The sequence below is a fragment of the Lepidochelys olivacea genome (assembly GCF_965140295.1).
Source record: "Lepidochelys olivacea isolate rLepOli2 genome assembly, chromosome: 1".
NCBI classification, from domain to species: domain Eukaryota; kingdom Metazoa; phylum Chordata; order Testudines; family Cheloniidae; genus Lepidochelys; species Lepidochelys olivacea.
This window is the reverse complement of record NC_140411.1, coordinates 311,177,409-311,190,237: the sequence shown is the minus strand read 5'-3', so window position 1 is coordinate 311,190,237 and position 12,829 is coordinate 311,177,409. Positions and strand designations below refer to the sequence as shown.

The window sequence follows — 12,829 nt, the reverse complement described above, 5'->3', positions numbered from 1 at the left end:
TTACTCCCTGCATGGGACAGTGGGAAGCATCTAAGCATTATGTAACCTGTACAGCATTCATGATAATGAATTGTAATGAACACTTTGGTATTGGAACTGTTTCCTGATCAATTAATATTTCCACAGTCAACAAACCAGATTCAGTTAGTCAAACATCAGTGTACTCCATGTGCTCTAGTGGCTATATTGGCTATGTATAAATCAATAACAATGAAGTACAGAATAAAGCCACAAAGATGGTTATCATAATAATAGTAACATACAGTATTCTTATTCTGTGTTTTAGTGTTTTTTCTCTCACCAATTTCCCAAGCACAATATGGGATGGATATGCAGGCTCAGTCATTGGGCATAAACCAGAAAGAGAACCGTTCCTAAAATATAGTCAGATGGAAGTAGCAAATCAACAAGGACTACATAGACACACACACGCATTACACCCTCTATGGGAAAAGTTAGGTGATCTGTGAAAACTTAAACAGGACAATCTGGGATTAAGAAATATCCTGTAGTATTTGACATGAAAATGTACTATACATTTAAATACATGCTGAAAATAGAAAATGCCATTATCAACAAAATTTCAACATGAGTTCAGCTTATTTTAATCCTCTTTCATTTCCCCTTTTTTCTACCTCTTTTCCCCACATATCTCTTCATTACCAAAGAAGGAGGTCTGTTCAGAATATCATTATTAATGTGATCTGTTTTCGGATGAATAGCATGTGATTGATTACTTTTTTTGAATTGCTTAATGATATTGAATTTTAAAGCGAATTTTTCAGCGCCTGGCCTGCTTTTTTTCTTAAACTGATTTATGGTTGTCAGGTTTTTATCTGAAGAGCAACAAATGTAGTTTTCTGAATGCATACAGAAAAGTCAGTCAAAAATTTTAAATTGACGAGCACTGAAATGCCTGATTTGATATTTGTTCTGCTTTGATGGGGTTAAATTAAGCGCTATATTTTTCTCTGATGGTGTCTTAATTTTTTTTTCTTACACTTTAGCAACAGCAGAGAAGGATCCAGGTGATTACTGTTTGTGTCTATGCATGATCGTACCATTGCTTTCAGTGTATATTAAAGTTAATTTAGTTTATTAGTTTATTTAAACAATCCCAGCATTTTGACCAGAACACAATAAAATATTACAGTTAAAGTTGTGCTTGGAGTATAGTCCGTGCATTGTTTGCCTATAGTGAAACATGCATGTGATGTGTATTATTTATTAACAATCTAGATTATTGTAAAATTCTGTAATTTCTGGAGTTTGACATAGTTTTGAGGATCATATTTTCATCACATTCTTCAAACAGAACATTTTGTTTAATTTGAAAAATATACACAGAGGAATTCATTAACAGCTTCTTTGGGTTTTTTTAACTGACTGAATTTATAATTAAAGGGACATTGTCCAATTACTTGAGACCCAGGTTTTCGGCGTATAAGCTTTTGTGAAACATAATGGGCTAAATCCTGAATTTGGCCCTCTGTTTTTACTCAGGGTTTACTCCGTTGAAATTAATAGAAGATGTCCCGGGTAAGGACCTTAATGTTTGGCACCATGTAAATGGAATGCTTTCCAATAAAACTTCAAGAAATAGAGGGAAAGATTAGTGGCGAAAAATTGTGTAAATGGAAAATATTCTCTTACATTGTTTGCAGTTAAAACGTGACAATATCTTTCTAATGTATGAGAATCAGAAAGTCAAACTTCTTAAAAACTACAGTAAAATTGACTAGTTTATTTTCATTTGTCCACGTGAACTCTCTAGATACTGGTGTTTTCTGCAATGTCCATTACCACCCCAATGGGTGCATGGAGTCTTCTGCTTTCTGCTTTGCCCAGTTTGTTTGTTGGGCATATGCACGCGCACACACACTGCATGCCCTAAAAATGGTCAGATTGGATTAGTTTAATCTCCTTTCAAAGCTAGTTCCACACTCAAATGCTCTCAGTAAAATGGCTAAGACGCCTTATTTCTGTCTCACATTTCATTCGGATCTTTGTAAACTGCACTGTTACGGAGGAGAGCAGCTGTCTTGAGAGGCCAAGGATGAAGATGTGGTTGCTGATATACCTGGGTCCTGACCTATTGATGACTTTTAAGATCAGAACCAGGAACTTGAACTAGCAACAGAAATCTTGTTCAGTCACTCTCCTGTTGGGAAGGGGGGAAAGGCCATGATTATTACCTAGATAAAGTGGTGGAATAAAAATGTTTGTTAAATCTTCAGTGTTCATGCCTAGTCTAAAAATGAGGCTCAGTGCATGTCTGGCTAGGAGAATGGCGCTGCCAACTCTTGAAATTTTATCATGAATCTTGTGTATTCTGCATTTTTCTTAAAGGTCCAGCTCCTAGAATTATGCAGTTTTATTCTAATCCCAGTTTTCATTTAAAAAAAAAAAGTAAAATTTCTAGTGCTCATGGCTACAGAGAAAGGCTTGAGAATACGAACTATAAAGGCTCAAAACCACCAGAAGGGAAATAAAGAGAACCCAAAATGTGTAGTTTTTAAAAAAATAAAAAATGGTAAGCTAAATTCATGATTTTGGGGGGCCTCACTCATGTTTTTTTGAATATTTAGGGTGGGCAATATTGGGTGTGGGTTTGCCTATGAGAAAGACATGGCTACCATGAGGTACCAAAGAACCGATGCTATGGTAATCGTAGTTCTATTTATATGGACACTAATTTCCCCAGACATGATTAATCTTGGGGATTCTGGCAGCATGATGGACAGTGAGTCTGTCTGTTCCTCTAGGAGCTCAGGAGAGTCCTCCTCTGGACTGTAATCCCTTGGTATCTTAGGTTTCTTTGCCTTGCAGACCAAATGGAGGCATTCAACAAATTTTGTTTCTGGACTGGGGCATCTTCTGCATCTGAGACTGAAGTGGAACAAGACTGATGTTTTGCCTCCCTTTGTCTTTCACTATGTCCACATTGGTGCACGTATTCAAGTCCAGGACTGTGTACATGCTCACACATGCTTCCCAAACCCATTCCAAGTGTCTACATTATGCTGTGCTTCACATGGGTATAACGCTGTGTACACATGTATACAGATGTCCACACTGCTGCTGCTGTTACATGTCTCAAGAGACCAGGTCATAGATGGTCTGGCCTAATGGTCGGAGCAGGAGTCAGGCCTAATCGTTGGAGCTGAGGGTCAGAACCAGATTACTTGGATTCAAGAAAGGCAGAAGCAGGGCTGGTTCCCAGACAGGAGCGAGGCTGGGACAGGACTGGAACAAGGCAGGATCTAGGCTGGAATGAGGCTGGGTGCAGTGCAGGAGCAAGGCAGGAGCAGGGCTTGGAGTGAGCTGAGCACAGGGAGGCAGAGAATCTCCTGGCGTGTGCATTGAGCAGCCGCTCATCCTCTGCAGCTGTTGGGCTTAAGAACAAGCCAACTGACTGCCTTAGCCAATCAGGTGGTTCTGCTGTAGCCTAGCAGTGCTCATTGGCTGCCTGATGACTAGGCAAGTGCATCTGCAGCCCTCATTCCTGACAATATGACATTAGCACTACCATTTTGAGCAGTATCCTAGAGTTCTGTGTGTCACAGGGAGACACTCTTGGAACCACATTACTGTGTGCTGTTGGTACTGTCCCCTGCCTTCACACGTTGGCTGATGGCAGTTCCTGATCACGTTGCCCTTCACTGTTATTTCCTGTCAAACTGAGTGGAAGATATGCAGCAATGGGATGATGATTTTGGTTCTGCTCCTGCTCTGTATTGTGGGACAAATAGTTATGCAGTGGAGTAGGCCCTTGGTGAGATACTGGATGGAATTTGGGCAGAACTTTCTGGCAAGTTGAAGATGGCTGACCTTGAGAGTCATGAATGCTGGTATTACCATAGTGTGCCTTTGGGTGGACTGTCACTTCTGGTTCAGGAGAAGCAGCACCCTGCAGTGGAATCACATTGTTTTCGAAACCTGGGATGACCAGCAGTGGCTTCAAAACTTCCCAGTGAGGAAGCAGATTTTCATGGAACTATGTGAAGCACATGCACCAAACCTCCAGCACCAGAACACTTGATTCAGGAAAGCCACGCCGGTCCAGAAGTAGGTGGCTATCGCCCGGTGGAAACTGGCAACACCAGAAAGCCATGGGTCCATTGCAAACCACGTTGGGACAGGAAAATCCACCACTGGGGTTGTGGTTGTTCAGGTTTGCAAGGCAATTAACACTGTGATCTACCCAGGGATGGTTGCCATTAAAAAAGTTCCAGAAATAATAGCCAGGTTTGAGAAAATGAAGTTTCCAAAGTCTGCATGGACCATTGGTGGCACCCACATCCCAATACTTTGCCCATCACAAGGGGCAAGTGAGTATGTGACCCAAAAAGGTTACTATTCACTCATTTTGGAAGGCTTGGTGGACCACAGAGGCAGATTCGTGGATACCAACATGGGAAACTCTGTAAAGGTTCATGAAACCAGGGTGCTGAGGCAATTAGGATTGTACTTCAAAAAAGGAAGAAGGGACTTTATATTGTTCTGCACAGTTTGTCTGTGCCCACTGTTATTTTGAGGGACCCTGCATAGCTGCTTCTAACTTGGCTCATGAAACCATACCCTGACATCAGTGACTCTGGAAAAAGAGTATTCAGTTACAAGCTCAGTGGTTGAAAAATGATCACGGTATATGCATATGGTAGGCTGAAATCTTGTTGGCGATGCCTATATACCCACCTGGATGCCAGTTTGGCAAATCCTGCTTGTATAATTGTCGCTTGCTGTGCATGCCATAACATGTGTGAGGGTAAAGGGTAGTGCTTCCATTCCGAGTGCACTCAGGATGAATCTGGATTACAAACTGTGGATAGACAGTTGGATCCCACCCACATACATCTGGTTCTGGCTCCCAGCCAGGAAGGGAAATCAGGGATGACATATGTGCACACATCTTGAAACAACAGAGAGGCAGAGGATAACATTTGCCTGTGCCAAGGGACATGGTCACACCTTGTATAGCTGCTGGAAATGCAGATGAGGGAACATTGATACTTGTGGAACTACATAGCTTTGTAAAGGTTTTGTTCCCCTGTGGCAGATTTGGGGGATGGGCACTTGGCAAGGTTCAGGGACTCCTAGAGGCTCATAATTCCACTCCTGGATTCTATGGAGGTGGTCTCTCTGTTAGGGGTTTTATGTGTCAGTGGATGGAGATGTCTTGGGAGTCCTGCAGGCTCCATGTTCTCCTTGTGGTCACTTGTCTTGAAAGAGGGTCCTCTGACTCAGCAGCACCCTGGGCAGCAACTGGAGGAAAAGGAAGTGGTGGTGGTGGTTCATGGACAGGTGCAGTGGCCCTGGTAGTAGGTGAACCCCAAACCCTTTCGGCCACCAGTTCTGGGAGCATCTCCATTAGGGCATGCTCCTGTTCTCTGTGGTGTGTCTTTTGCTCCATGAACTGGTTCATCCATGTCTCTTCCTGCTAAAGAGTCCTCCCACGCTCTGAGGAATTCAAACTGCTCCTGGTTTCTCTTGTCCATCCTTATGAGCAACTCACCCAGAGCAACTCCTTCTGCCTCTGCTGTCTCTGGGGTGCTGCTTCTGCCCTCCTGGTGGAATGGTGTCCCTCGCGGGAGCTGAAGTTCCTGCCAGTTTAAAAAGAAGGATAGCATTTTTTTCCTTTGGAAGAAGCTGAAAAAAAACAACATAACATAACTTTGCTAAGGCCTCAATTTTGATATTTTTCAGCATTCCAGGAATGCAACTGTTAGACTATCCTTGGTTCTCAGGCAATGATTGCATCCTATGAGGAAGGAGCAGAGTATACTAATGGTGAGATACAAGTACTACTATTTTTTAGAATGTTAAATTTTCATAGAATCTCAAAGAGGGTGTAAGCGGGGGTGGGGGGAGGACACGACATTTCTGACCAGGGGTTTTGTTACTAGTTAGTAATTTCTGTTTTAAAGACTGGCTAACATTTGGAGAATATAACAGCTTTCAAGGTACAAGAAAAGCAAAGAGAGGTGGCTTTCCAGCCCTGAGAAGAGATCCAGCAGTCATTGCCAGAGATGTTTCTGCTAATGGTCACCCTGCTATATATTACTGAATGGGCAGCTGTGAAGGTGGACCAAGCAGATTTGCACTGCCATTGAACTTCAAGACCCAGCTGAAGGTTCTTCTACACCAGAAATTTGCTGAAATATGCTTACAGGAGTGGGAGGCAATTCAACCAGAAAAGGACTCTGTTCTCATCTAGCATATGACGTTTCCATGCAAACAGAAATATGAACAATGAACACTGTCCACCTACCTCCAACCCCCAGCATCACCAGAAGATCCTGCCCCTGTGCCTGTCTATCAGTAAAATAGAGAAAGAAAGAAAGAAAGAAAGAAAGATGCCCCAACTTTATTTGGTTGCCTGAAGTTTCAGATCTAGGCAAGCCCCTTCCCTCTCCATTGCAAAGGGACACCGCACTGTGTTTATCCAACTGCCAGACTAGTTCCTCTCCCACCTGACTTGTGCAGCAGGGCTTGGTGTGGTAAGGGGCCAGACGCCAGAGACAGGGATGGGTAATTGTGTAATCTTCCAAGGGAGAAAGGACTTCTGTGAGTAACTTTTCCTCAGACAACCACTGTTCCCTTCCCCTTCCCGGACTTAAGCCTCCCTCCACCTCAGCCCTCACTCCTCCGTTCCGTGGGGCTCTTGTTTGTAAGGGGACAGTAATATTGGGGGAAGGGAGAGGCACTGAAATTGTAATCTTCCAAGGGACAAAGACAATTGGGACTAACTTTAGACAAACAACTATAAGTTTTTTACAGCTGTCCCATCCCCAGCCTGGACCTTTCTACCCTTCCACCTGAAAACGGGGCGGGGAGGAACCTTCATAGATTGGGTAAGGGTCAGGAACAAAAGGGTTCAGTGCATTGTGGGAATGGGGATAGAGGACTATTGAAACTTGAGACATAGTACACGCCCCTTAGCCCCATCCACAGTGCAAACTGGCATGGGTATGGGCTGTGCCACACCCCTCAGGTATGCTAGCTCACTCGCCCTGTGCTGGCCTTCAGACATTTGCTTCTGGGGTTTAGGTGTGGACGATAGGGGAGTTACGGTATGACTACAGGAATGGGCATGTGTACAGCCACTGTGTACCTTTTGTTTTGGGTAGTTCTGGAATCAGTCTTAGTTTGTGTTGTACTGAGTAGCCTGTTACGACTAGCTGGACTAGAACATGCTAGAAGTGTCATTAAACCACATCTCAGCGATGCAGACAAGTTTGGGTGTTCTGTCTAAAATCAGATGATGATTAGTGCTGGATTTATTGACAGCTGATCTCACATTCATCAGCAGATGGTTGTGTCTGCAATTTGGGAGGGAGGGAGTTCTTCAGGTTCCACTCTCTTGAAGGTTCCTTTTCTCCAACAACATAGCAGCACTCTTCGGTGCCTTATGGTCAGAGAGTTGGCAGTGTGGTCTGTGAAAGAGAAGTGTTTGTTTGACTAGTGGTCTGTGAAGGTGAGGGCATTTTCTGTGTGCATGTGTGCCTTTTAGTGTCTTTTTATTACATATATATACAGTACCTAGCACACCAGAACCTTGATCCTTGGAACCTTGAGGCACTACTGCAATATCAATTATATCAGCAACAGTGTGGGGGTTCTCTTGGTGATGTTCCCAGGATGAGGTCACTTTCCATTTGAGAAGAAGGCTTAGATGGTGATGGAAAGCTGTGTGAAGATGACTCTGGCTGGGGCTCCCTCTTGATGCTAGTGATGGAGTGAGGAAGACAGCTGCTACGAAGTGGGCTTCCCAGTTCTCCCGTCCCTTGGGGAGGAGAAGTTTCTGTAGCGCGTAAATAAACAGCATACTGTTGGTGAAAATTAAATTGGATTTTAAAATTCTTTCCGTTTTTATCATGTACATTTCAGTTCTACATCCATGGTATGCCCAAAATTCCCATTGACTTCTGTGGAAATGTTGGGTTCCCAGGAAATGCAAGATCTTTTCTCCAAGTTTATTGTTACAAACAAGTAAGGACATCTGTGTGTGTGTGTGTGTGTGCGCGTGCACATTATATATTATACATATATCTATTTTATAACTATATATTATAACATACAATGCGTATGTGTGTACTGTGACAAAGTTCCTCCTCTACCTTGGTGGGTCTTGCGCTTATTGGCAGATTTGCTCGCCTTGGAACTTCACGGCAGCCCTCAGCTTGGCCATTTTTCTGAACCCACAGTCCAGGTCGACGACTCCTGTGTCTGACCAGGAGTTGGGAGGTTTGGGGGGAACCCAGACCCGCCCTCTACTCCGGGTTCCAGCCCGGGGCCCTGTGGAATACAGCTGTCTAGAGTGCCTCCTGGAACAGCTGTGCAACAGCTACAACTCCCTGGGCTACTTCCCTATGGCCTCCTCCCAACACCTTCTTTATCCTCACCATAGGACCTTCCTCCTGGTGTCTCATAATGCTTGTACACCTCAGTCCTCCAACAGTCCACGTTCTTACTCTCAGCTCCTTGTGCCTCTTGCGCCCAGCTCCTCACACTCACACCACAAACTGAAGTGAGCTCCTTTTTAAAACCCAGGTGCCCTAATTAGCCTGCCTTAATTGATTCTAGCAGCTTCTTGATTGGCTGCAGGTGTTCTAATCAGCCTGTCTTAATTGTCTCCAGAAGGTTCCTTATTGTTCTGGAACCTTCCCTGTTAGGAAACGGAACGTCTTTTGCTTGCTCCTCAGCTATCTGCTTTCTATTCTTTCCTAAAGCCCCCTGGCCCGGATTTTTCTTACTTTTTGCACCTGCCTTAGTCCCCCCCCGACCGGGCCAGACGCTTTTTTGATTTTTCTTTCCATTTTTTGTGTTTTTTCCCATCTACGTCCTTTGCCGGCCATCCCCCCCACGCCTGCTTTCGGGCGCAGCTATTTGCCTCAGCTGAGCCCCCGGAGGAGGGGGGGGAAGATTGCCGATTTTGCTTTCCGGAGGGGGGAGTGGAAACCCCCAGACCCAGCCGTTTCGCCAGTAGCTCGGACCTTATAGCATTCTTAACATACCGGAGGACTTGGAACACAGCCAACACAGCCGGAGACGGAGATTCCATCGGACAGAAGAAATAATATAAATCATCGTGACGGAGGCCGTAAGACTGAGTAACTTTCTGAATTATGCTCTCGTGGGGGGGAGTTTGACTGTGATTACTTGCGTTTGTGGCGGCACAGGGGGTGTGGCGTGGAGACCCCCACCCCCGATCCATCGGTGCCCCTACCCCCCCATCGTTATTACAACTGTCACGGCCCCCCCGCAGTCTGTCCCTGCTGGCAATCTGCCATCTCCCTTCGGATCCAGCTGTTTGCTTTGAACTTTGCCTTCCGGACCGGACCTAACAACCGACCAACCGAGACTCTTTGGACAAACGTGTGTGGGTCTGCCCCCCCCCGGACTGCTTATCCTACAACTTGCCCCTTTTACTGGACCCCGATTTTGTTCCCCCCTTCCTCCCAGCCCCCCTCCCTCGGCATTTTTTTTCCTTCCCATCCGCAGCCAGCGGAGGGAGGGGCTATTCTGCCTTCTTCCCTCCCCCCTTCTCCTTCCGGTGTCTCCCTGTCTCTCCCTGCTCACAATGGCGGGGAACGAGAGGGGCGAGACTGCTTTATTAGAATTAGTTGTCCCTTCCCCACCACCACCCCTGCCCAACCCCCAAGGCCCCCCCCCTACTACTATTGTTAAGGTATTTGCCACCCCCCCTGCTGAGGCACCGGTAGCAGGAGGCACCGGGGTGATTGCTGCTGCTGCTGCTGCACCCACCACCCCCCCAGATTCTAGGAAACCCCCCCCGGTTCGCAAGAAGGGCCAGGGCGGGTGGAAGGGAAAGGGCCCCACTAAAACCACTGAGCCCTCCATGGCGGGAGCTGCCCCCACCGCTGCGGCCTCGTCATCAACCGTGGCGCCCCTCCCAGCGTTTCCCTCCACCAGCTCTGCGATTGTCCCCCCCCGGCCCCCAGGACGTATGCCCGGGCGGCAGCGGGCTCCCCGCTGCCTGCCGCCTCGTCATCTCGCCCCCCCCCGCCTCTGCCACCATCACCAGCGGCCGAGGCCCTTTCCCCGCCTTGACCAGGAAGCACGGCGTCCGTTGCCTCCTGGTGCCCGCCTCGCCCCGCGTGGAGACATACGTGCAGGCGTTGGCGAAGGTGGTGGGACCCACGGCTATTGTGGCGGCCTCCAAGATGTATGGGAAGGTCGTTTTCTTCTTAGCCTCGGAGGATGCCACCCAGGAGGCGGTGGAGAGGGGCCTGACGGTAGGGGGGGTGTTTGTCCCCCTAGAACCGTTAGAAGACCTGGGCGTTCGCCTCGTCCTTACCTCCGTTCCTCCCTTCTTACCCAATGCTGCCCTGTTACCCGCTCTTTCCACCCTGGGGAAACTTGTTTCTGTCATCAGCCCTCTCCCGTTGGGCTGCAAGGACCCCACCCTCCGTCACATTTTTTCGTTCCGCCGGCAAGTGCAGCTTCTACCACCGGCAGGGGCGCGTGACGGAGAGGCGCTTGAGGGGTCCTTTCTAGTCCCCTACGAGGGAGCCCGCTATCGGGTCTTCTATTCTACCGGAGAGGCCCGGTGCTACCTCTGCCGCTCAGCGGGGCATGTCCGCAGAGACTGCCCTTTGGCTCGGGGGGGAGGGGCACCCGAAACCCCCGAGACCCGGCAGGACATCGGCCCCGTTGCTGCCGACGCCCCTGGCTGCCCAGTACCTGAAACCAATCCTCCTCCTATTCGACCCATCGCTGCTCCCGTCCGGGCCCAAGAGATACCTTCCCTACAATGCCCGGGCGAGCAAGGGGTTTCCACCCTTGCTAGTACCACCCCAATAGAGCCCATGGAGGAGGGTGTGGCAAGGATGTTATCGGGTATAAGAGAGGGCCCTCCCCAAGGAGAAGCCCCCGCCCCTCATGTTGCCCCACCGCTACCTCCCCGAACCCCTAAACCATCGCCTCCGCCCCCCGACACGACCCCTGCTAACCAACCCCCAGATGATGCTATGGAGGGATGGACCCTAGTCCAGGGGAAGCGAGGCAAGCGGAAGGCTCGAGCTCCGCTGCATCCACCCGACGCGGAAGCCCCCCGGAAGACCAGGAAAGGAGGCACTGCTATCGAGCCTCCCGCCACGGCCGCGAGCGAGATCCATCCGCCGGTGTCGGGAGGGGAAGACGGACTGGCATTGGAGGGCAGAATCCCCCCTCCACGGGAAACCCTCCCCTCCGAGACTCCTGAGGACACCCCTTCTGCCTGGATGCTACCCGAACCCCCCGCGGACCCCGAGGCGGCCGTTGAGGCTGGCCCTAGAGGAGAGGCCCCCGGGGTGGCAGGAGTTGGCCTCTCCTCCGTGTATGCGGAGATTGAGGCCCTAGATTTGACCCCGGTCACCCAGGGAGGGGATGATTTGCTGCCGGCCGGCCTCGAGCTGGGCAGCCTTACCCCAGCCTCCCTTTCCCCATGCTCCCTCTCCCTTTTTGCCTTCCCGGGTGAGCACCCTGCAGAAGGCGGTCCACCACCTGATGCCGTGACCGCTAAAATCACCATGGAGCCAGCACCTAGCATTATTGGGAGCCCCTCCCCTTCCCCCTTAACCCTTGATTCTGCTCAGGAGGCACTTTCCCTTAGCTGCTCGCCTCCTGCACCCCAGAGCCTTACCCCTGCCCCCACCCCTGCCCCTGCCCAAGGTCCCTCCTCCTGCAATGTTAATGCCGCCCCTGGGGTTATTTCCTTTCCGCCTTTTGCAGACTCCCCCCAGGGAGCAGTCTTTGCACTTTCTAGTCGCGACCCGTTAGGAGTGGCAATTTTTCCCCTGCCATCCCCCTCCACCCCAAGGCGTGAAATGAATTTAATAACCCCAGCCTGTCAGACGCCCCGTCGGTGGTCCGCACCCTGTCTACCTGCCTTAGCGGACCACGAGGCTGTATTAAGAGGCCCATTAGGGAATACCTCGGGAATTGTAACCCCACCCCCCCATGAGCTGCGGCATGCGCTACGGAAGTTCCTAGAGCACTCCCGTGGCGCCCGCAATAGGGCACAGCTGGCTCTTCGGCTATGGGGGGACTTTGATCAACTCCTCCAGGCCACAAAGGCCCTTATGAAGGAGGGCAGGGGGCAAGGAAAGCGCGGTGCTGCGGCCTACGAGCGAGCCCGCAGCTTCCGAAGCGATCTACTCACCCACGGGATGGGTCATGGGTTGCTGCGCAACCCGCCGGGGGCCCTGAACCCCCCCGCCAATACGAGACCCCCACCCCCCCAGCCCTCCGTATGACGCCTCTTATTATTGCGACCCTGAATACCAGGGGCTGTAGGATGGCTCTCCGCAGGTCCCAGGTGCTCTCTTACCTTCGGGAGGGGAGGTACTCTGTAGTTTTCCTGCAGGAGACCCATACAGACCCGGCCGCCGAGGACAGGTGGCGGCTGGAGTGGGGGGACGGGGTATACTTTAGCCACTTTGCGACCTGGCAGGCTGGAGTGGCAACCCTATTCTCCCCCAACCTACGGCCTGAGGTGCTAGGGGTCAATGAGGCCGTGCCGGGTCACGTGCTGCACCTTCGAGTCCGTATGGAGGGGCTCGTGGTTAATTTTGTTAACATCTATGCCCCGCAAATGAGCTCCAGGCGGCCACAATTTTATCAGCAGGTGTCCGACTTTCTCGGCACCCTGGATTCGCACGAGTGCCTGGTCCTGGGAGGGGACTTTAACACCACCCTCGAGGAACGGGACCGCTCAGGGGCCGAACCGAGTCCGGCCGCTGCGTATATTCTCCAAGGGATAGTTGACCATCATTCCCTAGTGGACGTCTGGCGTGACCATCACCCAGATGACACCTCCACGTTT

The 12,829-nt window shown here is 49.6% G+C and overlaps 1 protein-coding gene across 7 annotated transcripts in view; it reads left to right on the top strand.

The window, feature by feature from the left end:
- The window catches only part of CADPS2 (calcium dependent secretion activator 2), a 584,713-nt gene that overhangs the window by 449,084 nt on the left and 122,800 nt on the right, over nt 1-12,829 (top strand). For 3 of the 7 annotated variants that reach the window (XM_084638323.1, XM_084638325.1, XM_084638328.1), the window contains exon 17: nt 1,008-1,028. The exons of the other annotated variants lie outside the window; for them this stretch is intronic. In XM_084638323.1, coding sequence (XP_084494449.1) covers nt 1,008-1,028 — 21 coding nt within the window. The remainder of the gene's footprint in view (nt 1-1,007; nt 1,029-12,829) is intronic. 7 annotated transcript variants of the gene reach the window in all.